At 36.6% G+C, this 27,050-nt stretch overlaps 1 protein-coding gene across 4 annotated transcripts in view; it reads right to left on the bottom strand.

Annotated features, from left to right (window-relative positions):
- Nucleotides 1-26,938, bottom strand: part of SETD2 (SET domain containing 2, histone lysine methyltransferase) — a 114,511-nt gene extending 87,573 nt beyond the window's left edge. For all 4 annotated transcript variants that reach the window (XR_012500014.1, XR_012500015.1, XM_074345018.1 and 1 more), the window contains exons 1-2: nucleotides 26,809-26,938; nucleotides 3,802-3,891 (exon numbers count right to left, since the gene is read on the bottom strand). Coding sequence is in view for 2 of the 4 variants with exons in the window: in XM_074345018.1 (XP_074201119.1) it covers nucleotides 3,802-3,891; nucleotides 26,809-26,879 (161 nt within the window). In the remaining 2 variants the exon portion in view is untranslated. The remainder of the gene's footprint in view (nucleotides 1-3,801; nucleotides 3,892-26,808) is intronic.
- Nucleotides 26,939-27,050: the final 112 nt, after the last annotated feature.

Below are 27,050 nucleotides of genomic sequence, written 5' to 3'. Positions count from 1 at the left end.
TAACAGCAAAGAGGAAGATAAGCAACTCAGTTTCATGGAAAGATAGGAATGCAAAAAATCATTTCTAAAGAAAAAAATAGTTTTTGAAGAATATATTTGCAATGAGATCCTAAGCAGAGGAAAACCCCAGGCAATGCAGGTATAGAGATTAAAACATAGAATATGTGCAAGGAAACTATAAACAGTTCAGTATTACCTGAGTATAAAGTGTAAGGCAGAAAGAAGCCAATAATTAGGTGAAGTAGGAGGCAGTGGCCAGGTCTCTTATGATGAGAAACATTTTATCTTATGAATTAGCAGTTCTCAACATGTTTTGGTGTCCATTCAACAGTCCCTTTGTTGAATGCAAGGTATACATTCTGCTCCATAGCAGAGCATGCGGCTCTCTTAAGCTCACAGTACATTCTAGCAAAGGTGACCACACTGTGTTCCAACTGAGGAATCAGAAGCCAAAAGTCTGGTGCACACCAGTGTGTTAAAGCATACAGGGGAAAAAGAAGCTACAGAAGGGCTGTAGGATATGACAGCCAGATTTGCATTTTAAGCAGGTCACTCTGTAGGCTATATGGCAAGACTGGAGTACAATAATCTGTCTCAAATGCCCTTTAAAAGAAATGTACAAAAAATTCTTTCCTTAAATGTAGGCTCAACTCCACCATAATTAAGTCCATTCACCAGTGTCCACGGTAGCCATACAAAACGAAGTAATGAAGGGGAAAAATGCTGGCAATACATGGATGAGATCTGAAGCAGCACCAGGGTTAAACACTTTGACTTCTTCAAAATCACTTAAGACTTCACAGATGTGATCTTAGAACCACTGTATTTCATCACTTCTATGATGTAGAGCTTCCCCATATATAACACCTCTGCAGGATGCATCATACTATCAAAAATATCAGTTTAACTGCCAGAGTTTTTGCCTTTATGAATCCTCTAGTGATTCATAAAATAATTCTGTCTTACAACCCACCTAGATTTTAAATTAGTACCATGTGAGGAAAAAAAAAAAACAGAAAAGGTACCTGTAGATATCCAAGCATTTAGAGTATCATTCGTATTTGTATCCCTCTTTTCAGTGGACATTTAAAAGCATTCATGCTTGTCCACATAATATCCATATACACAAAGTGCTGGAAATTCAGAGGTTACCAGAACCCTTTCCTAAGCCTCAGCACTTCTACTTTGGACAAACAAGTGAAAAGACTAATCCTGACAAACTGTAATGAAAGTCATCCCATGGTCAAAGGACTGAAGAAATACTAAAATGTGGGATTTGGACAGGGAAGTGAGGGGAAGAAAAAAAGTTTCATTTCAGAAATCAGAGAATTGCTTTACAGAGATAGCAAGGCATTTCTCACAGTTTGATAATTTTTCGAAGTTTGTAATAAAAAGAATCTAAAAACACACACAAAATTTGGGGGACAGGGGTAAATATCAAATATTTCTCATCTTAAAAATATTTCATGCTAGTGGAGAAAAATCAAATTACAAACAAGCCAAAAAAAAAAAAAAAAAAAAAGTCCACAAACCAATCCATCCAGAGACAACTGCTGTTAACACACTGGTCTACAGAGCTTTCTAACATTTCTTTTGTGTAAATGGGCAGGGGGGTGGGGTGGGGGAGTTGTGTGTGTATGTGTTTGTTTAAAACAGAGATCTTTGTTTTCCTTTTTAAGTATAGTAATCATACCACATGCATCATTCTGTATCCTTCCTTATCATAAATACAGCAAGTAAGCAAACAAGGTGTTTAGATCAAAGAAAAAAACATGGAATCACTACAAAAGATAGAGGAGGGAATGATCTTGAGAGAAGGGGATACAGATGAGTGAAGATACAGTTAAGTTTCAAAATAAATCAGGAATCTCTTTTGGCCTGTATTTCTCTCTGACATCATTAGATGAGAGTTAGAGGAAGGGACAAAGTAAAAGACTTGAAAATTCAAGTATGGGGAACAAAAATGGAAGCAGGCTATAACCTTCAATGTTCCTGCCAAAGTTGGACATGACTAACTTATAACAGGGCTCGTCAGCACACTTATTCTACTTCTGCTGGCAGCATTAGGCTATCTCGAAGCAATGAAAGGCAACAACTGGTGAGTTACTCCAGCAAGTTGGATGGGAAAAAAGAGGTAGAAGGCAAGAGGTTAAGAGAATTGAAGGCATTCCCCAGAATGTTGAAATGACTTACCTAGAGATCAACAGATAATAGAGTAGGGAGTGAAATATGAAGGAAGCTGATAAACTGAAGGAACGGAGCAGGGACAACATACCAGCAGCTTCAAAGAGTAGATTTGGTGGAAACCAGACAGAGAAGTAGAAGGATATGGTAAAAGAATTGGAAATTATGGTCAGAGTAATATTTTAGAGTTGGGGTACACTTAGTGAGAAGATAATACACAGCTGTGGCCATGGGAGTAGACTGCCACAACAATAAGAGGAGAAGCCCTTTCTGAAGACATTAATGAAATTGTGAGGCCATAATTAATAGCAAGAATCAGCCACAAATGTTTTTAATAAAAGAATACCTTCTTTGGTAAAAAATACAAAATAATGTCAAGAGCAAAGAATAGGGTTTTTGAAGGAAGGTTGATGGAACAAGGGTATGGAAGCTAGAGCCAGGAGTACTGAGCCTCCTGTGCCGCCCACCACAAAAAATAAGGAGGTATGCAAAAACACGCATTTAACTCTCTAGCATGAGATCCTGCTACAATGCCTTATTTGTTGTTTAGAAAAGCTACTACAGAAGAAAAACTAGAGGAATACCACAGCCAGTTTTCTGTCAAAATGTACAATATGTAGATCTGCAGCTTACTGAAGAAGTATATATAAAGAATTTTGATTAATCCATGTCAACACAAAGACAAATCTCTATTAGGTCACAGGGTACATGTGGAAAAAGATTTGAGAGCATTAGTCATAGCAAGCTCAAAGAACCAACATGCTTATTAAAATCAACCAACCAACAAAGTTCTTAGGCTAGGACCTAAGAAGTTAAGTTTCCAAAAGGAGGCCTAGTATAATGAGATTTGATAAATATAAGCAAATTGGATGGAAAAGGAATCTATTCTAGATACCATGTCATATAAGAAATAGTTATAGTTAAATGAAAGTATTTTTATTTACTGTGGAAAAAAGACAATTTACAGGATCATAGAGATTTATTTCAAAATATTGGACAACTTAGAAGATAAAATAGTCTTATTTTGCACGATTCCAAAAGTTAGACCTGTGACCAACAGAAGTACAGAATGATAGATTTTAGCTCATTTTAAGTTAGAACATTTTAAATTAGTTTATTTATTTGAAAAAGTAATACATACAAACAAGGGAAAACTTTATCATACAAAGAGTTATAGAACTAAAATTTGATCTCTACCCAGTGGCAACTATTGTTAAGTTTTGTACATCCTTCCAAAAACTGTGTGCATATATGAGCATATATATCCTTTTAAAGGAAAAAAGACATACACAAATAGAAACATACCTTTCTGCACCTTGTTTTCCTTCACTTAAAGCCTTGGATATCATTACATAGCAACATATTTAGACATAGCTTCAGTTGTAGTTTTACAAGCAAAACAGCTTTTCACGTTGTAAGTCATTGGTATTTTGTTTTTACTGGGAAGTGCTTTTTTGGGTCCTCTGTCAATCAATTACCTATTGAGTTGCTGGTCTTTCTTACTGCTTTCTAAAAACAAGATGTGAGGAATCTGGACCTGGAATATGTCACTGTACAGGGGTACTTAAGTTTCCTTGTCATCAGAAATGTTTAAGAAGAATCTGGATGAGAACTTACCTGAGATGAGATAGAATTCCTGTTCTAGATGTAAGGCTACAAGTGAGGCCCTTAGAAGTCTCATTCCAGGCCTTCAGTTTATTGAATATCCTGAACCACAAATCAGAAAAGACCATTTTACTTTATCTTGATTTTAATAAGTAAAGACTTTAAAGATTCACTCCTACCTCTTCTTTAACAATTTCTTACTAAAACTCAAATACTCCTCAAATACTTAAAGACAGTATTTCTCACATCTGAGTGACATATGGATAGCCTCTTTTAAAGGGAAAAAAAATTGTTAGATATCTAGGAACAAATCCTAATTTAAGAACACTGACTTAAGAAACTAAAATTAGTCTATTAAAATTTATTTTACATTTGACCCTAGCACAACACGGGAGATTAGGGGTGCCAAACCCCAAACCCCAGAGTCGAAAACCCGGATATATGTTTATATGTAGCTTAACTACCCTCCATATCTGCATTTCTGCATCTACAGATTCAACCAACTGAAGATTGTGTAGTTCGCATTATGTTGTGCGTATTTACTGAAAAAAATTCACATATAAGTGGTCATGCAGTTCAAATCCCATGTCGTTCAGGGTCAACTGTACTTGAAAATTACCTCTGAAAAGTAATGGTAGTTTTCAAGTAAAATAGATTTTGAAACTTAAAAATAGTTGTTAAGGTCTGTAAATTATAAAATAGTATTATATCAATGTTACTTTCTTGACATTAATAGTTGTACAGTGTTTATATAAGAAAATGTCTTTGTTTTACAAAGTCCCACTCTATAGCACAGGGAACTATAGACAACGGCTTGTAGTAACCTGTAATGAAAAAGTGTATTATATATATAACCAAATCACTATGCTGTACACCAGAAAGTAATACAACACTGTAAATCAACTATTCTTCAATTTTTTTAAAAGTTAAAAAAAAAAAAGCTTATGAAATATCCTTCCAAAAAAAAGAAAAAAGCAAGCTATGGAGGGCGGGGGCAGGAGAGTATAGCTCAGTGGTAGTGTGTGCTCAGCATATATGAGGTCCTGGGTTCAATCTCCAGTATCTCTGTTAATAAATAAACAAACCTATTTACCCTTCCCACCAAAAAAAAAAAAAAAAAAAAAAGAATTCTAAGAAAAGAAAGAAAGCTATTTGAAGAGTATGGTTTCACTAAACATTTGTCTGTAGTAAAAAAAACTAATCACCAAGACCTTTTATTAAAATAAACATTTGATCTAACATGAAACAAACAAACAAACAAAAGAAAATGTCCTTGCTTTTAGTAAATACATACTGCAAGACATAGGGGTAAAAAGGCATCGTATCTGTGACTTTCCCTCAAACATTTCAGGAAAAAAAAGTAATAATGTGTGTGTGTACGGAAAGAGAGTAAGTGGGAAAATGTTCACATTTGGGGGATCTAGATGAAGGATATATAAGAAATCCCTACTGGTTTTGAAACCATTCTGTAAGTCTGAAATTATTTGAAAAATAAAAATTACTTCTTCAACTTAATACAGTGTGAAACTTTTTAATATCCTCATAGAGTCCTTCACTCCTTAAGAATTTATTAAAAAAAAAAAAAGATTATGAAGATTCTCAGAGATTCTTGAGCCTCAGCTGGAGAAACACTACCTCAAATCTTTCTAAATTCATATTCTGATAGGCATTGATTAGAATAAGCTACATTAAAAACTAGACTCTATAATAAACAGAGTATAAAATTGCAGAGGCAGGGTTTTATGAAGAGGTGAAAATTCAGGATAAGAAAGAACTGGGTCACTCTCTCTTGCCTTCTGAGATGGCCCGCACTCTGTCTATAGTATATCCACTTTAAACTAAACACCCCCCACACCTCATGGCCTCCCTGGCCTTCTTACAGCCTACACTCTTGTCTATGGAGTGTGTATCTCACTGAATAAATCTACTTTCACTCAAAAAAAAAAAAAAAAAAAAAAAAAAAAAAAAAAAGAAGGAAAGAAAGAAAAGAAAAAGGACAGGAGAACTAGTTGATAACAACAGGAAGGAAGCCAACAATGACAAAACTGAAGACTATTTCATAACATTGCTTATAACACATCCTAGCCAAGAGGTAAACTTCAATTAGTACTCTGCGCTCTCAAGAAGAAAATTCTGTAGCTTGCAGTATATACTCAGTCCCAAGTAATATTCATGGAGAAATACAGGGAACCCTTCTCAAGTACTAAGTAATTATCCTCAACATTAGGAAAGAAATGGAATTTCACAACTCTAGCCACCCTCCTTACTCCCCTCAATTTGTTTCCCTTTTAGAGTTTCTGAATCTTTGACCTGCTCCCAACAAATACAAATGAAAGTATCTGTCACAGTAAAAAAAAAAAAAAAAAAAGTCAGAATGAATGCACTGAAGTCATGTATGTTTTGACATTTATACATTTAGGCACTTAGAACGTCATACACTCAAGACTTAAAATGCCTCAGATCTTCAATGATATGGAAAAGCACATTAGGGGGAGAGTATTCATAAGTAAAACTTTAATCACCAAAGATCACATCTACCTAGTTCTCTGCTTCGCCTATGGTCATACACATTTGCAAACCTCCTCTAAACAAAATGAGTTCATCCTTCTGTAGGCCAAGGTTTTGGTAGAGAGTAGGTGTCTTTACTACCATGGGTTAGCTAGGCCTAAGGTAAATGTGGAGACTGCATCAGAAAGTATCTTTTGATAGCATACAACTACACTGATGGATTGACATATGACTTATTTTAGAAAAGCAATGCTGTTAACTCTAAGTACCAGTACTCGTATCAATTACAAGGCTATTTGTGCCACAATTATTTAAGGATCTACTCCACTGAAGGCAGGCTTGGCTCTGCAATGGCAAGATGTCAAGTTCACAGTCCTCACACCATCAGGAATTTCATGCTTTTTGAAGTCATATGGCACAGATTATGCCAAACAGCTATACCACAAGGTAATAAATAATTATTGCTGTGAATTAAATGACTAATAAAGTGCTTTTTTATTAATTCTTCTTTTTTCAGTTTAACTTAGTCTCACTTTCCTGATTCTCCTTCATGAAAGCACACTTTCTTTAGTATTTATTACTTTCCCTATTCGGATGGCAATGTAACAGAGCGAAAAAATCAAACTTTGATACCTAGGTTAGAATCCTATCTTTACATTTATCACCTATGATTTCTGCCATTCAATTCCTTTTCCTACTCTCCTAGATGCCTACTTTACACATTTCCCTACCCAACATCTCGGTCACCACCATCTCCCCAGCCACTCTCAACTGAGGATCTTACCATTTTGCTCAGTATCCCACCTTTTGCCTTCTCAAGGACTTTCATTTCCTAATTAATTCCTTTTCTTCTATTGTCAGTCTCTGTCATTCTCTCTCTCCACTCTCATTAGTCAGATTTTCAAATGCCTTACTTGAAAAAAAAAGGGTGGGGGGGCCAATGGTCAATTTCTTTTTTGGGCTTTCACAGGCCACATTCTCCTGTTTTCTTCCTACCCTCATGGCTACTCCTCCTCAATCTTATTTGTTCACACTTCCTATTCGCTCTTCCTATTTTATTTGTTGCCTTCGTGTTGGAGTTTCCCAAAACTTGATCCCTATTTGGCCTTCCTTCTCTTTCCATCTACTCTTTTCCTTCCTACCTTATCTAATCCAAATTTATGGCTTTAAGTATAATCTGTAGACTGGTGACTTCCACAGCTCCAAACCAAACCTCTCTCTATACTTATTTACCCAACTGCTCACTGGACATCTCTACTTGGATCTAATTTATCTCAAATGTAACATGTCAAAATGGAACTAAAGATTATTCCATACACTCATACACCAATTGCAATGACTGTTATATACACATATTATAAATTTACATAACAGGAGAAACATTTACATCTTTCAAAAGCTTAAATCACATCACAGCACATATGTGCTTCTCTCTGACTTTACCTCTTTTCACAATCCCTCCTCCTCATTCCCTAGGTTCTAGCCACATTAGCCTTCTTTCTGTCCCTCAAACATTCAAGCTAATTTCTAACCTTTTCACCTGAAGGTTCCTTTTTAGAATATAATTTCCCCTAATCTTTGACAGACTGCTCCTTCTCAATAATGAAACTCCAAATGTTATCCCCTCTGATATTCTTCCATCATTCTATCTTATGGTACACCTTATTTTATTCCTAGCATTTGTCAATATGAGATTTTTTTTTCTTCATTTTGTTTTAATGTAGTGCCTTTTTCATCACACTAGAATACAAGCTCTTTTAGGGCAAGGATTGCATTTATCTTGTTCACAGCTGCATTTAAGTGCCAAAAGCTATACTTAGAACATAGGAAGTACTCAGTAAATATTTAGCTGGCATCAGCATACCCACTTTCCTATCTAGCTGAGCTTGTTCTACACTACTCCCCACAAAAAATTTCAGTATTTAAGATGGTCTCCTCTAAGTTCAAACATAGATCAGTCTTGACGTCAATAATTTTTCTGACTGCTCTTCATTCTACCATCTTCTTCCCTCTCCAAGCCTCTACACACACATTATCACTTCCCAGATTCATGTTAATTCTCTCAGCCACATTTCACTTGACAATTACCTGAGCGCATACTATGTACTCAGCACTACTATCTTTTCTTTTTTCTAATGCCTTTTATTAACATTCCATACACTATTACTAAACTCAACCCCTACATCATATACTTTGAAGAATGACAATCACATACTTTGACTTGCATTTAGTGTTTCTGACTTTCCAAATAGAGTTTAAGCTACAAAGAGACAAAGGTTTTCTTGTCGTTACTGTATAATCGCTGGGTATACCATTCCCATTCCTGTCGTAAGTTCTCATTACTTTCTGAATCAAAGAAATTCCCTAACAATAGTACCCAGGTTATAGCTTTATCATTTCAAGCAATTCTCAGAGGGAAAGACCTCAAAACTGACCTGTGGAAAAAACAAGTCACGTGGGCCATAAATTAATTTATAGTATCTGCCATACTCTCATCCAAGAAGTAGGAGCCATGAAGACAAGTAAATTAAAACACTGATGAGAAATATATACGATTTATGTGGACAATAAAGCCATGTATACCACTGCTTTTTAACAAAGGCCTGGAAACTTTAGGCAAACCACTTTGGAATGAATATGCTACCTTGAACTAATGCAAATGGACTTGATAAACACAAGCACTATTTCTCACTCACTCTAAAGTCCACATCTTCAGCTAGCATAGTATCTCAAACGTAGAGTTCTAGAGTTCCTACTGATAGAGGTTCATGTATACAGATTAAACCTAGAAAAAAATAAAAACAAATGTTACTAAAATTACAGCATTTACAAGGCAAGAATATTCTCACAAGAAGTCATCTAATCAAAGCTATCTCTGATTATATAAATATAGGTCAAAATAGCAGTTCTCTCCCATGTCATACCCATTAACTACTCTTATATCCCAAAACAGTTGAAACTTTATTTTAATGTGGAGTGTCTATATAGATAGTAAGTAAAACTAACTTAGTTTCTTTAAACAAGAAATTACTTTGCAAACAAACACAGCTGATCTCAAATGTATCATTGTAGTCAGTGAGGAAAGGTCAGACTATCATCCCAAATGTTAACAACTGTATGTGTACCTGAATTACGTTTCTAAATTTGCCTTCCAAATTAGCTTTCAGGAACACTTGCATGAAGTGAATTATGTTCTCCTATTAAAGCAATCTGTTTTCCAAAACTCATAACTGGGCTGAATGGGGATCTAATACGAACATTTTAGGGCTTGTTATATACAAATGAGTTTCACTACTGTTATTGACTATTTTGAGTTAAAACTCTTCTATTATCTGTTTTATTTTCCTCATTAGCAAGATATGGGAGAGGGGACATCCATTACCAAATAACCTTCAAAAGACAGAACACATAAATGCTAAAAAATTCATTTTTAGTACTAGCTAATGAATTACAACAGAAAGAGTTGAAGTTCTTAGTGACCTGATCACATTATGTATACTATTGTCTTATAGCCCCATTAGTAGACCACCATCACCATTATAAGCAGTTAACAGAATATTTTCCATTTTTCAGGTACTTCATTAAATGTTTTATATACATCTAGCTCATTTGATCCTCAAACCTAAGAAGGGTATACTATGTATTTGTAATCCCACTTTTACAAATGAACAAACCTAAAGTTACAGCTAGCAAAGTGGCAGAGCCAAGTATACAAGCTGTTTGACTGCAGAGCTCTTGCTCTTCAAGTCAAATATTTATTACCTATTACACAGAACTGGGAGAAAAAGGGTAAAAAGTTTCAGAGAAACATATTTTGGTTCAGTGTTTTAGTAAATGTTTCTGCCTAGCAACAGAAGGGGCTTTATCATGAAACAAAGAGTAAGAGAAGTGTTCAAATTAAGAGTCTTGATGATCAAGTGTCTGTGTTTCAGGGCAAACAGATGGTGAGTAATAGTTGTTCTTTATAGAATTCTAGCTAATAAATGCAACAATCATCAATGGCAGCAAAACCCAATAGATGAAAGGTTGACAGAGAACTTCATAATTGATGGATCAGGCTGACTACACCAGAATTCACTGGTTAATTTTGATATCACTAAAAGCAAGACAACCTAATAAGTGCCCCTCTGATATGATGCAATAGGTAACTGATAAACTGCTGGCAGGAAGGAGGAGTGAGGGGGTCTGATGTACCTACCAGTCTCCAAAAAATATAGCAAACATATAATAAGACTATCATAGATAAAGAGATTTGAAATCTGGTAATCACACGATTATTTAGATTCTGATTTTTTAAACAAATGAACAGGGACTGTGTATTAAATAACATTAAAGAATTATTGCCAATTGCACTAGGTATGACAATGGTATTGCAGTTATTTTTAAAGCCTCTCTCTCAGACATATATATTAAAGTATGAAATGATAAAATATGTGGGGCACTTTAAAATATTCCAGTAACAAAAAAAAGTGGGAGACAGATGAAACCAGAATGGCAAAATGTTAATAACTGTTGTAACTGGATGAGTACTCTGGGCAGGAGCAAGCAGTATTCATTCATTATACCATTCCCTATTGTATGAATGTTGGAAATCCCCATAATAAAAAAATTATAATGCTTATTTACAATACAGAAGAGGATAACAAATCTTCAAACAAGTAAACAACAAGAGACCATGTGTGCACATGCCCCAAGCAAAGAAGTGTGCTGGCAAAATGTAATTCCTATTACTATCCAATCACCACCTACCCACAATCAGGGCCCATTCACCTGATTGTCGCTAAGCATTAATCCCTTGACCCAAGCAGAAGTAATCACCAGGATTTACCCATCTGATTTAGACTTTATTTCCATGGCCACAAGAACTTCACTCCCCAACAATAAACCAAAAAAATCCTAACTATGTAACCATGGTAAACATTATGCTGGAAAATATTTTCTATAAATTAACTTTTGCCAAATAGCATCAATACATAGTTCTACTTTAGAGTCATTTTATTTGAAAAGACTCAAGGTGAAAAACTAAAAAATAATTCAGCAACAGTAAATACAAAATTATTTGGGGTTTAGGAAGGAATATTTTCCACCCATTTGTCAATCTTAGGATAAGTCACCATAGTGCTAAATTTTCATTTCCTGTGAAAATTATCTTTTGAGTTCTCAAGGTAAACACAAAAACAATAGAGGAGTATTTTGTACATCATTTTGCAAATTAGAAATCTGGATGTAATTTCCACTTCCAGATACCAAATTCCAGATATATAATAATAATATATAACAAAAAAGCTAGCTAATCTATAATATACTAGAACTTAAAAAAATGCAGTCTACGGCCCTGGCCATCAAGTCCCTAGCTACTTAAAAATATCCCAGTAAATCACAGAGGAGCATTAAGTGCCATCAATAAATAGCTCACTAGAAGAGGTCACATTTATGCTCTATGACAAAGAAATATTGTTAAGTTGACAAGGTAGATAGATGCACCTCTCACAGAGAAACAACAAAGGGTAAAATAAAATGATAGAAGGACTACGACTTGGAATTAACAACATAACTAAGACCATATCCAGAAGTCAAACTAGGCAGCTGGTTTTCATGCCTACATCCAAGCCGACACTGTGTAAACACTGTAACTAGTACAGTAGAATGAAAAAGTACTACACAGTTCAGCCAAAGCTTTCTATTCTAGAGCCGTCTATCCAGAAGGCATGCCTCAATTCCTCTTCTCCCCAGTTGTATGTTTTCAAAACAACTGATGGGGAAGCATAACAATATAATATATAAGTTAAGAGCAAAAGCTTGAAAGTCTGTCAAACTAGATTTGAAGACCAACTCCAACACTTTTTTAACACTTTTTAACCTGCTACTAAAAAAAAAAGGGGGGGTGGCCAAAGAGATGATCTACAAAGCTGAAATAGTAGTACTGTAATTGCTTCAAAGAGAGGATGAAAGGAGAACATCTATTTAAAACACTTCACATAGAAAATATTTTCTAACAATGCGACTGCCAAGGGGTTAATATCCAAAATACATACAGTTTTTACAACTCAATATCAAAAAATCAAACAACCCAATCAAGAGTATGGGCAGAAGACCTAAACAGACATTTTTCCTAAGATGACTAACAGGCATATGAAAAGATGCTTAACACCACTAATTACTAGAGAAATGCAAATCAAAACCACAATGAGGTTATCATCTCACACAGTTCAGAATGGCCATCATCAAAAAGTCTACAAATAATAAATACTGGAGAAAATGTAGAGAAAAGGAAACCCTTCTACACTGTTGGTGGGAATACAGTTTGGTGCAGCCACTATAGAAAACAGTCTGGAGATTCCTTAAAAAACTAAAACTAGACTTACCATATGATCCAGCAATCCTACTCCTGGGCATATATCTGGAGAAAACTCTAATTCAAAAAGATACATGCACCCCAGTGCTCAAAGCAGCACTATTTACAACAGCCAAGACATGGAAGCAACTTAAATGCCCACTGACAGATAACTGAGTAAGGAACATGTGTTATATACATACAATGGGATACTACTCAGCCATCAAAAAAAGAACAGAATATTGTCATTTGTAACAGCGTGGATGGACCTAGAGAATATTGTCCTCAGTGAAATAACTCAGAGAAGGACAAATACTATATTATCATTTATATGTGGAATCTAAAAAACAATACATCTATACAAAAAACAGAAACAGACTCAAAGACATAGAAAACAAACGTATGGTTACCAAAGAGGGGGACAGTAAATGAGGGGTATAGGATTAATAGATACAAACTAGTATACATAAATTAGATTAGCAACAAAGATTTACTGTACAGCACAGGAAATTATACCCAATATCTTATAATAACCTATAATGGAATATAATTTGCAAAAAAAAAATCACTATGCTGTATACCTGTAACACAATACTTTAAATCAACTATACTTCAATTAAAAAATAAAATAAAAAGTAAAATCTTCCATATAGTATCTGCCACATAGTGCCCAATAAGTGGGAACTGTTAGCAATCTGAATTTTAAGATTCTTTGATTAACAATAGTCTTCCCATTAGAAAACAGTATGAAGTAGTAAGGGCCTTGTTCATTTTCATGGCCCTAGGTACTGGCACTGATACGCTCAGTAAATAATTTTGAACAAATAAAGAGCAGAGAAGTGGAGGTTGGAGATCAAAGGTAGTGATAGACCGAGAGGAATGGCAAAAATATGTAGTAGTCAAAGAGGGTGAGGGAGTTAACACTTAACTGTGGTGTTCAGGCCAGCATTGGCTGGCTCAGTTTGACACATATCCACAGGTATAGAAACTGAGTTTGGAAGAAGAGCTTGGAAATTATTATAGCAATATAACCTTGACCAGTGATGAGTAAGCTTATACATTTTTAAGCTTTTTATTTTGAAATAATTACAGACTGGCAGGAAGCAGCAAAAATAGTACAAAGAGTCTGTACTCTTCACTCAGCTTTCTCCAGTGGTGACATCTTACACAGCTGTAGTCCAATATCAAAACCAGTTAATTGGGTTGGGGGCACAGTTAACTGACGCTGGTACATTACTGTTAACCAGATTAGACCTTATTTGGTTCTCACCATTCTTTTTTAATCTGCATTCATATTCATATGTGTGTATGTACATGTGTGTGTGTGTAGTTCTACACAATTTTCTTCCATGTATAGATTCATCTATCACCAACACAATCAAGATACATAGCTGTTCCATCAGTGGTGTTGCATTCTGAATCTCTGATTTTTTCACTTCATTTTTCTAGAAATCCCTATTATACATTTAAGAATTACAGGATAGACTGGAAAAAAGCAAGCCTGGTCTTTTATTACAGATAGTTCAAAAAATGCTAACTAAACTAGAACATGCACAAATTGGCTTTACTCTATTTGGAAAGTCCTACTTCCTAAATAATTGATACTTGTATTTCTTCTTCTCCTATGGGGTAGTAGATAATGCTGAGTTGAAACATATACAGAAAGTTCCCACTTTTTCTATGACAGGGTTTTACTGCTACCTAATAAAGTCCTATTCTTCATTCCTTTTACTCCTATCATACCCAATGGACCAAGGTAAACAAAAGCCAGGATTTCACTTTAAAACAGTGCCTCCAGAAGAATGTAACATGTGGGGAATAAACAGACACCATGACCCTAAAACACAAAAACAAAAAGGCTTCCCAGAAACTTCACAGTTCTCATCCAAAAATCTTTTGGATTTTTTTTTCCTTCCCACATTCCTAAATATATACTAGAATCATTCCTTACCTGGAGCTTTGAGAAATTTTTCAATATGTTCAGACCACATGTCATTTATTAGGACATTTTCTTCCAGCTCCTAGCCATACTTTCTATGCTCTAGTTTGCTGAAGTATGTTTAGGACCCTGTAAACTATGTTTCCCTTTGACACTAACAGCACATGCTAAGGGAAGAATGAAAGGCTCGAAGAGTAAAAGGGAACACATGCTCCTTCCTGTTGGTCACTGTTCCTATCTGTATTGACCCATTACTACATGTCATCCTGGCATTGATTCCAGTCTACTTTTTCCCCACAATCCCAGACCAGCTTGACTGCAATTCCTCACAGACACAAGCACCAGCAGTCCAACACCCCTCCTTCAGAAACCTCAGATTCAGTGGGCCCTACTGTAAGGTTCCAGGTTCTGGTAACCACACCCTCTTCCCTTTTTTCTCCCAGCCCAAGGGTGAGTAGCTACTTCCTGCCTTTCTATCTGTCACCTCAGTGTCCCTTTTTCATTTTCTTAGTTCTCCAAAAACCCTTTTAACCAATTCTTTAAATTAAATTCTGTTCTTCTGACCTTATACAGAGGAAAACAACCTGAAAGTTTAAAATTCTTTCCTTGAAAGCTTATAATAAAGGAAAAACATAAAAAAGAAGTAATTATTCCAACATAATTGTGATATTCATCATTCTAATGCCAAATTTGGGTATAGGGAACTTCTTACCATGCCACTCTAAAAGCATAAAACTGGAGTGGGTCATGCTTTCCTGAAAACTTAACACATTTAAAAATTGTACACAAGCAGTCTTCGAAATGAGACACTCAGTATATGATTGTTCATTAGTGTTCTGAAGCAAGTGTACGCAAACTTTCTATAAAGAATCAGGAATTAAGTATTTTACGCTTTGCAGGCCATGTAGTCTCTGTCACAACTATTGAATGTCAAAGTTTTTGTGTGAAAGTATCCATAGACAAGTAAATGAATGAGCATGGCCGTGCCCAAATAACACTTTATGGACATAGAAATTTCAACTTTATATCATTTTCACATTTCACAAAATACTATTCTTTTGTTTTTTTCAAACCATAAAAAATGTAAAAGCACTCTTAGTTCACAGGCTGTACTAAAACATGGAGGCAGGCTGGATCTGGCCCACTGGCCAGTTTGCCAACCTCTGTTCTAAATCATCCCTCTTACAAAATCAAAGTATTATGTTCATTGATGGGCACAAAAAAATTACTCTAGCAAACCTAGGTTTAAATTATAATACAGGGGAGAGAGTATAGCTCAGTAGTAGAGTGCATGCTTAGCATGCACAAGGTCCTGGGTTCAATCTCCAGTACCTCCATAAAAAAAAAAAATATGTGTGTGTGAGTGTGTGTGTGTATAAACCTAATTACCTCTTCCCCCAAAAAAATCCCCCAAAATTATAATATAACTAATCTGAAACGTTAATGAAACAGAACAATGTCATTTACCCTCCTCAAACTTTTTTTTTTAATGAAAACAAAGATAAGAAAATTTACTAATAGGGAAATTTCAAAGCATGATGAAAGTTCAATTTAAATATCTACCAACCTTGTATACCTTCTTTCTACCTCTAAAGCACCATAAAATAAACACTGGTTTTTAAATTAGCCTTGAATAATGTAAATTTCTGAATCAGAGAATCATTAAATTAGGGTCTTAATGATGTTCAAGTTAGAAAACTTAGGTTAAAGTAGTAATGGTCCTATTCCCCAGACAATCCTTCAAGTAGAAAAAACATCTATAGACATCCAAGCAAATTACATATAAGTTTCTTATTTCAAAGTAACCACGACTGTATAGCCTCTCCTGTTAATCCACAACTACTTTGATTCTCTAGTATTAACAACGAGGAATGATGTCTCCTTGGCATCTTATGCTCTCACAAATATGTTCATTACTGCTACTTGTGAACTGTGTACTTTTTCCCAAAAACTATGAGTTAAAAGTCCTAAGAGCACCCTTGAAGTAGGATATCTCAAGACTTGGACAAGGTATGCACTGATAAGACAAAAGTAGCACAAGTAGCACTATTGGTAGCATGCATGACATGAGAAAGACAAAATAAACATTACCCCTCTCAACAAGAGACAAATTATCTTCATGTATACCTCTCCTGGTTTTCCTTAATATATGGAAAGACAACAAACCAAGGCATGAGTTTCACATGGGATTAAGAGTTCCTAGGAGCTCACTTTCAAATGAAGATTTCACACTATTTAAAGGCACTATTTAAGGAGTAATCTTGTATGGTTCATATATCCAGTGTACTTTTTGCTAAGATGATCTCCAGGCCTCTATAATCCTCTAGACTATACTTTTACAAAGTTAGACAAAATAATAAACTCAACTAGGGAATCGCCTGACCCCTCCTTATAAGCAACTCAAAACTAATCCAGAAGACCTCTAGGAAAATAACTGAAAAAAAAAGAAACCGAATTGATTATGAATGGCACTTATTCCAAATGTTACTTCTTAATATCATTAAAAAGGTAGTCTTTGACAAACTGGTAAATGAAGAGACCTTTGCTCAAACTGTGGTACTGCCATTAAACTAGCTAGTGAGTATAACTTGAACTTCTTTGGGCCTTATTTTCCTCCCTCATAGAGACAGTAGCTCCCATGACCTTTAAAATCAAAGCCATGGTAAATCACAATAAAGAGTGAGTTAAGGGGGAAAAGAGTTGCAAGCCACAGGAATGAGCATTAGGTAAGGTAATAACGACGCACTCCCAACAGACAGACAGACATGCACACACACATACACACAGCACCTTTTATGCTGCTCAGCAAGTTTTACTGGGCAGCAAATGTAGAGGAGTCTAATTGGAAAAAGGCATAGGGACAATCTTCCCTTTGTACCCTCTCCTTCAGTGTGGCTCTCAAAAGCATCCTCTAACCACCCTTTTTTTTTTTTTTTTTTTTTGCCTAATTCCTATTCTTTCAGACTAAATTTAAGTTTACATCTTCTGGGCAGCCCTTTCTAATTACCCACACTTCTACACCACCAGCCTGGGTTAGATATCCCTGCTGTAGCACTTTGTGCTTATTTCTGTATCCTTATCACAAGGTATTCATTCAACAAATGTTAGTTGAATAAATTAATAGTCAAGAGTTCAATCTCAGCTAGTTCTTCTAAACAAAGTTTAAAAGGTTCAATTATAAAGAAAAAGTTTAAATATAACTTTATAGTTTCATTCAGTTTAAGGCTTAGAAAAAAATTTTTTTTCAGTTTTCTATGCTAGCATCATCTATCTTTACAGAACAACAAAAGCCTCAATTTTTGAAGTAACAAGTTCTCTTCCATTTTTCAATGTCACAACTTTATCGTATATCCAAAAACACCCCTTAATTTATCACTGCATCTGTAGTTTCCTCACTTCTTTTTGGTCTCTAATATTCATAAAGAGGTAAATGAGACTATTGATTAGAATGATTTAAACAGAAAGACAACTAAATAAGAGTAAAACATGGGGGCATAGTTTAAATAGGTTAGCCTTTCTGGAAAATACACAAGTATAAAAGAACTAAAAAGGCTGAGGGGAAGGACTGTTCTAACATAAAACACAATACACTATCCTACCTAAAGCAGCAATCGTTCTTTCTCAGACCACCATCATGAGATCTCCAATTTTCACTGGTTTGTCTCCACCAGGACCAACAGAAGCATAAAAAGTACCGTGAACACCAATCATTTTCATCAGCTCCACATGTACCACTCAATTCCCTGACCTCCTCTCTCCTAATCTAATAGTTATTTAAATAGCATCAGTAATTAATAATGCTGCTATTCACTCTATCAGGAAAACAGAATAATGATGGTTATGAAGAATCAGGTCAACTTAAACATTTACTAATAAGCACATACCACTATATACCCAACTGCTAGTTACTGAGATTCCCCTATTTAAAAAAAATAAGTCTCTATAACATATTCATCCTGGTTCTTGGATTTTCTAGTATATGGGACTACAAATTCCCTTAGGGTCTAGCAACAGAACCAAAAAGTCTAAACCATCTCAGAGAATGGATGAATATTAAGGTAAACAGGCTCTGATGAAATGTTAGCCTTTCTTGATGCTCTGTATCAGTAACCACTCAAAGAATATTAAAAGTTGGAGAATTGTAAAAATATACATACATACAAATACATCTTTTTAAATATTTATATGGAAAAAATAGTAATAATGAAAATAAGAATACTCAAGCATTGGGTATGTTTCACAAAAGCACACAGCTAACAAATTAATTTTGCAGCTAGCATATGCACAGCTGAAAAAAAAAGTCCTATCATAAGCCATGTTCCAACTCCTGCCCCAATTTCGTATCCTCTGATACTATCATTACCTTTTCTAATAATAAAAAAAAGTAGTCAACGAAAGACAAGCACCAACCATTTTTTGGTAGTCTCACTGTCTCTCTATAATACACATGAGCATTACTATAACTGAAGAAACAATGGCTTTATATTTAACTATTACTGTTTCAATTTCTTAATAGTTATTAACATTACTTCCTTATACAAACAGTTAACCTGCTCAAAAGACTATATACTATACTTTTCATAATATTGACAATTGGTTTCCTAAATAATTACACGATAAAAGTTTTCTTTTTTTTACTTTTTAATGGATACAATAAATGTAAGCTTAAAGAATACACCTATTATAGTTACTCTGAGCAAAACTCCAGGAGTACATTTTTACTTATGTCTAACAAAATGTTTTATTGTGCCTCAACAAAATTCATGTTTACTACAGGTAATTCTTAATTTTCAGCGCAGAAGCAATACCACAAAATGTGCAGCTCATGTTTTAGAGTTGCTACAGATATTAAAATGGATAAATTAATGGAAGAATTATATAATTAACCAGGCAATTTTACAAATATTTGACAAAAATATCTGTCTACTAGAGAGTATGTAATTAGTAACTATTCACCAAGAGGCCAAATATCAAACCAAAGACTCAAAACGCAAGTTAGTCCCTCAGTCTCCAAAGAGCTAATCATGAGGCAAATATTGGTGATTACTATATGGCCCTCCACAAAAAGAGTCTCTAACTGCACTTGGCAGGAAGTGGGCAGCAGGAAGAGCTACAGTCAAAAACCACTACTTGCTCCAGGTTCTTGCAAGCCCACAGCAATGCTCCCAGGAGGCAGACTTTGAAGCTGCCTGCCAGCACAAACTCCTATCAATACTTGCACCATCCCAAGGATGTTTTCACCTCTGAGATGTTAGTATCTGACAGCAAAAGTATTCTTAAGTAAAAGGCATTTTTAGGAATTCAGACCAACTTTAAACATCCACCTAAATGGCCAAAGTATTTGCTCAGTTAGAAAAGATACTGAAGTAACCATTAGCTTAATTGAAAAAAAAAAAAGACTACCAAATTAAATATAAAATACATTATACATGAATTCCAAAGCTAAAGGACTCAAATACAACATTCTATTAATATATGATAACCAAAAATTACACAAGGTAACTGCCTCTCATTTGATTCCATGAAAATACACTTCCAAATATAAATACCGGTATGAAAAACAACAAACCTATTGAATTTTCAGAGGACCAGCTTACTGGCTAGCTTCAAACCAACCATTTTCAGGAGACTGCACTCAAATACTTTGAGTTTTCTCTTTAAAATAAGCAACCAACTAATCAAAGCAGAGCAGGAATAAAAGCTATTTAATCCATCAGCACCAGACAGGACAAATAGAAATAAATAAGTATGTAAACATTTTTTGAAGAAACATCTTCTACGCAGCATAACATGTCCTAAGGCCCTTTTAAACTGCTTAACACGATAACCAGACACTTGGGAAAATTAAGCAACTTAACATAGTACATTTATAGTATAGAATATTCCCTGTTAGAAACCACAGCTTATATGTAAATGCAAGCATGCAAATGATATAATTGAAAGAAAAAAAGTAGAATGATATGTGTAGCAGCATGACTCTGTTTATGTAAAAACAAAAATCAAACAAAAGATAAGGTCTGGAAAGGTATACACTAAATTGTCAGTAGTGGTTATCTCTTGGGATGTGGGATTTGGAGAGTTGGAGCCAGGAAGAGAAATTAAAGGTAGATTTTTACTTTTTCCTCTATAAACATCTGTATTATCTTACCCTTTGCAACAAGCATTTACTGTTGTGATAATTAAAAAAAGAAACAATTTTAAACATATTACCAGACACTGTTACTGTTTTGGTAATTAAAAAAAGAAACCATTTCAAACATATTACCAGACATTGTTATTGTTGTTAAAATAACACATTTATGATTGGTACACAGAGATAATAAAAGTAGTAAAGTACCTCCAAATCTTCTATTTAAAGCTCTATCCTCAGAGATTAAAGGAGGAAAGACAAAGAAAATGACAATTAAATGCAATGTGTAATCCTAGACAGAAAAAAGAGGACATTACTGGCAAATTTAAATATAAACTGTGTATCAGGTAACAGTATTGTTATAAATGCTAAATTGCCTGAATTTGGTTAGTACACATTGGTTAACTAAGAGAATATTTGTTCTTAAGAAATACTATTAAATATTTAGGGGTGAAGGATCATGATGTCTGCATCTTACTCTCAAATGGTTCAGCCAAAAATAAACAAGCACATGTACATATATTTTTATATAGAAGGATAAGGCAAATGTGGCAAAATTTCAACTACTGATCAATCTAGATGAAAATACGAGAATTCATTATACTATTCTTACAATTTCCCAGAAAGTCTGAATTTTCAAAATAAAAGATTCTTTCTCCCTGAAGAGTGGATCTCGCTCAGAGAGAAAAAGTATTCTAAACCTGATTTTCAGGGACTCTAGGTGTAAATGTTTCAATTAATATGAATTGTCTCTCAAGGTCCTAGAATAATAGCTCTTGGTGCACTACAAAATAAGGTGTTCTACAGTACTCTAGAAGAAATAACAGAAATGAAGAAGCAGGTCAACTTTTGATTCTAGCATATGTCTACCTTAGCTTCTCTGCAAAAATTGACAATGCTCATGGAACAACATTAAATATCATGATTGAGAAAAATTACATTTGCTAAACAGCAAATCATAATGCATTTTGATTTTTAAAGGGGGACTAGATTAAATCAATTAGTCACCATAGTGAAAAGTGGCAGAAAAGATATGGAAATACCAAAGTCCCACTAAGGAAACTATGACTGATAGATAACCTTCTTTGTATAAAGTATGTCTTGGCAGTTTTAACATTTCTTAGGAAAACACAACTGTATCAACAGTTGCTTGATACCTTTCTAAAGACACAATGTGTCAGTAGAAGATTGGTGGGCCTAAAATCTAGAAAAGGCAAGAGCAAAGAGGGACATGAATTCTGGAGAGGTATACTATACCCTAAGTACTGAATACTTCACATCAGGTTTTCCATACTCAGCAGGAAACCCTCCAAGTAATACTTTAGCCTCCCATGTACCTCAGTAGCCCAAAGATGGTACCCTGGCCTATAGAACATACCTTAATCACTACAAAGCTATTTCTCTCATAAAATAACAAAAATTGAGTCATGTTTGCTGGCTGCAAAGCTACTAAATACTAAAGGTCCAGACCATATGTGGAATCTGGTGACCAGTTTATACTTTTTTTCAGTTGGCTTCCTATAGCATCTCTAGACCCACTGTAACTTAGATGAATTATGAGAATTTTATGAGAACACGACTTACCCACACTGCATTACATTTTATTTGAACATGCTGAAACATTTTTCCCTGTTAAAAACTTTATTTTCACCAAATTCATGATGCTTTTCCTTGTAAAGTACTGTTTTTTCTAGCTGCATCTTTCCATCCAATACTAATAATAGTTAACACTGTCCTAATTCTTAAATCCTCATAAAACTCTTTGCAGAAAATACTATTATGATTCCCACTTTACATACAAGGATACCAAGGCACAAAGTCATTATGAAACTTGCTCAGGTTCATTAAGCTATTTAGTAAACGAAGTGAGATTCTAAACCAGGAGCTGTGGCTCCAGAGTCCAGGCATTCAACTTTTTTTTTTTTTTTTTTTTTTGCCTTGGACCATTCTGCAGTCTGATGAAGGCTGCAAATTCCTTGTCAGTTTAATATTTTTAAATATATGAAATAAATTGCAAATGATTACAAAAGAGACCAATTACATTGGGGACAAAAAATCCAACTATGTGATATAGTAATATATATGCTTCTTAATCTAGTGGTAGATATCCTATCTACTGTAATTTCTATGTGATGAACACAGAAAATATTCTGAGATATCTACAATAACCACAACATATTATAATATCTGTAATTTGTACAAGTAGTAAAATTACAGGTACTGTTAATAGTACCATAGCTTGCTGTTCAGATTAAAAGAAATGGTGACTTCCAGTTAGAGGTTAGTGAGAAGATAATTTCATACCTAAGTTTATGGATGCCATCCACGTTAACACTGCCCACTGTAACAATCCTGTTAACACTGCAGTTTAAAAGGACCAATGGGGGCGGTGAGCGGTCATTCTTTCTACACTGGATCCTTTAGTGATCTCATCCAGTCTCGTGGCTTTGAATACTACCTAAGTTGATGACTACAAAGTTTATCTCTAGTTCAGACCTTTCCCCTAAATTCCAGACTTGGGTATCAATTCAATCCAAATGTCTGAAAAGCATCTCAAACTTATCATGTCTAAAACTGAACTCCTAATCTTTCCCCCAAACTTGCTCTCCTAACAGTCATCCCTATCTTAGTTGATGACAATTCTATCTTTCTAACTGCTCAGACCAAAAACCTCAGAATCATCCTTGGCTCCTCTCTCACATGCCACATCTGATCTACCAACAAATCATACTCGTATGAGCTTCAAAATATTCATCCAGAAGTCAACTATTTCTCACCATCTCCTGTCACCACCTTGGTACAAGTCACAAGCATTTCTCTCCTAGATTTCTAGCTTCCTTACATACAAGTCTCCCTCTTTCTACAGTTGTTCCCCCTGCAAACAGAGTGACCCTTCTGAAGCTGAAAGCAGACCATGCCACTCCTTGTTTGAAAACTCCAGGCAAAGTCCTTATAAAGGCCCTACAAAGTTCTCTGAAATCTGCACCCTACTTCAACATAATTTACTATTTGTGGTTCATCCCATTCTAACCAAACTGAGAACTCACTGGGTCTGTCCCAGTGCCCTGGAACTAACTATTCCCTCTACTTAGAATGCTTTCTTTCCAGATATTAACACTGCTAACTCCCTTCGTTTTAAGTTTCTGCCTAAATATCACTCTCAAGAAGGCTCACCCAGTCCACCTCATTTTAAATTTCAACATCCACCCTAGAAATTCTGGATCCCCGTTACCGTGTTCCATTTTCCAAAGCACTTACCTTTAAACAGTCTGTATTATTTATTATGACTCCTCACTAGGAGGGGTGCCCACAAGGGCAAAATTGTTTTGTACACCACTCACCCCTAGTGTGCCTGTTTAACACAAAATAAACATGTGTATGTTAAAAGAACAGCACTTCTATCACTATAAAGTACTTGCCTGTGTCTTTCATTAGAAGAATTCCTTGAAGACTCTGACTAATTTGCAGTATCCTCAACACCCGGCCCTGGGCCTGCCCAACAGCACAGATACTCAGGTGATTATAGCGATTTTCACCTGAAAACACAATCCTATATGCCACAGAAAAAAAAAGCCAGGTCTTACAGCTGTGTCTGATTAAATGGGTAGAAAGACAACACAGAACATCAGGTTCCAACTGTTACTTCAAATTGAATTTAAGTTTTGTGCCTCATTTCTCTACCTATCTAAAAAACATTTCAAACTATCTAAAGTCTAAGAAGGGCAGTTGGTCATTCCTTCCCCCAGCCATGTCATCACCTCACAGGCCCACCTAATCTTTCCATGATTGACTTAAAATCCTACCTCTGAAGTTTTCCTTAATGACCCCAGCTAAAAGCACTTACATGGTGCCATATTCTGTGCCAAGTGCTTATAAAACATTCTCATAAAGTTTCTTCCATTATGACACCTATTTCAAAGATGAGAAAACCCAAACTTAGATAAAGTCACTTGTTCAAGGCTTAACTAGTGTTCAGATCCAGGTCTGTCTGACTCTGAAATCCAAGTTCTTTAACACTACACCACTCTGCTCTTCTCTCTCTGCAGTGGCATAAGCTCTAACTAGCTTATACGCACTATCTCATAGGGTTTGCTGTTATTTGACTTCTCTAGGCTTCAATTCCCACATCTGTAAAACATTTGATAATTCTTTGTGTACTCCATGTAGGTTAATACACACACTTATTTCAGCACTTAGTCACTATTAGAAATCGAAAGCAGTGAAGACCTAAAAGCAGTGAAAATAAAAACTCCAAGACCTTGCATAAAATAATAAAACATACTTGATTCCTCACCACACTCATATCCACCAAAGATGCAACTTCTGAGTCCATTTTCCCACACAGTATGAAAAATTATGTTTTCCTCCAAGAAGTGTAAGAATGTGATCTTTAAAGCTTCTGGACTTCACCAAACAACCCGGTGAAAGGAACTGAAAGCAGGTACTTAGCCCATTCGGGAGCTAGCATCTTATTTTGTACAGCACAAATACTCAATAAGTGTTTACTGGATCATGATACAGAATTTTTTTTTTTTTGAGGTTTTCCAAGTCTCAAACCAAAAGCCTACAAACACAAGCCTTGTAACTGGACTGATGCTTGTGCAGTAAATCCAAGCAATCTAGTAACAGTAATGTTACACTATAAGCAAGAACCTGTGGAAAGATAAAGCCATATTGAGACAACTTACTATTGCAAGTAAGACTTGGGTTTTGTTTCAGAAAGGCAGAATCATTTTTTCTTTTTGTGCAGAGAACCATCAACACCTCAACAGAATCCTTCTGTGTGGAAACTGAACCTGAGAATTATCAAGTAAGATCCAGTCATTTTTGGACTAAGGTAAAAGATTTGGCAAAGGGTTCAAAAAAAGTCATAGCAGAACTAAGGTAAATGTATCAAAAGAGCAAATCTCTCGGAATCATTCTGGTCATAAAAGTGACAGTTTCATTTGGAATCCCTATCAACGGTTAAGTTTGAAATGAGTCGTATATTCTTAGGTCTAGACTTCCACCACCAACAGCAAATGGAGTTTAAAGATAGCTTTTTGAAACAATAGTCTTGTGAGGACGTAGGGAAACAAGTGAATCCAGGCTCTGAAGTGGAAGCTCTCCTGAGATATCAGATACAGTAGCAGACACAGCCCTCAACAGAAATGTAAAAATGTCCTAGGCTGAAGACACACTACTGGGCAAAACGGTATTCTGGTTTTCTAGAACACTGTTTAGAGACTCCTCAAACGATTCTTGCTTTTTAACAAAGTCTTCACAAGGAGTAGAAAGTCATCCATTTAGAGTAAGAGGTTCCTGTTACCAAGAAAGTAGAGTATCCGAGAAAGTGTGCAAATCTCATAATCTGGTAGAGAATGTATGGCCCTCTGGAGGCTTTCATTTTCGGGTGGAAAAACAAACCCGATGTCACCTCAACATCGGGGCCACTCAAACCTCGCCACCATTACAAAAACCGAAGTGCCAAAGGTGCAGAATACGAAGCCGGAAGCACTACCAGGCCAGGATCGCGTTCCAGGAGAAAAAAATCAAAACCGAGAGTGCAGCGCGGGCCCCTCCGCGGCCCTGGGCCGAGCGACGCGCTCTAGGCCCTTCCGGTCAGAGCCGCCGTCGCCGGGAGGCCAAGCGACGGGCCGGGCTTCCACCCAAGCCCGGGGATTAGCGGCCTACCCTCGCCGGTGCCCTCTCGCCGAGTCAGGCACCCGCAGCACCTCCGACTCGGCCCCTTCGTCTACAGCGCAGCCCGCGGGGGCCGCGAAGAGCCGGAGAAGACCTCCGAGCCTCTGGCCGACCAGGTCGGTGCGGCGGCGGCGGCGGCAGCGGAGGCCGCGCCGCCCCTCCCCCACCGGCCCGGCCCAACCGCCGCTGCGACGCGAGCAGCGGCGCCAACGCCGGGCCCAACCGCCGGCCCGCGACGGCGGAGACGAGGCGGCCCGTGGCGGCGGCGCGGGCCTGCTCCCCACGCCGGCCACGCGAGTCCACCGCGAGCCCGTTACTCCCGGCGCCGACCCGCGCCAACCCGCGCCAACACCCGTCAGGACGCGCCGCCCTCGGCTCGGGCTGAGGCGGCTGAGGGCAGCGGGAGGCCGCGAAGCTGATACTTACTCAGGGGTCGGGTGCTCGGGGTCGTAGAAATCCCCCATCTTCGGAGGCGGCTGGGGCGGCAGCTGCTTCATCGGGAGCGGCAGGAGGCGGCGACGCGAGCCCCCTCCCCGCGGCAGGGCGACGCGACGGAGGGGAGGGGAGGAGGCCGCTGGTCCGACCGCGGCGGCGGCGGCGGCGGCAGGGGCGGCCCGCGTCGCTTGCTCTCTCGCTCCCTCCCTCCGGCGCCCGCCCGCCGCTCTTTC

The sequence above is a fragment of the Camelus bactrianus genome, chromosome 17 (genome assembly GCF_048773025.1).
Source record: "Camelus bactrianus isolate YW-2024 breed Bactrian camel chromosome 17, ASM4877302v1, whole genome shotgun sequence".
NCBI lineage: Eukaryota > Metazoa > Chordata > Mammalia > Artiodactyla > Camelidae > Camelus > Camelus bactrianus.
The sequence above is the reverse complement of the archived record's forward strand: the minus strand, read 5'-3'. Positions and strand labels throughout refer to the sequence as shown.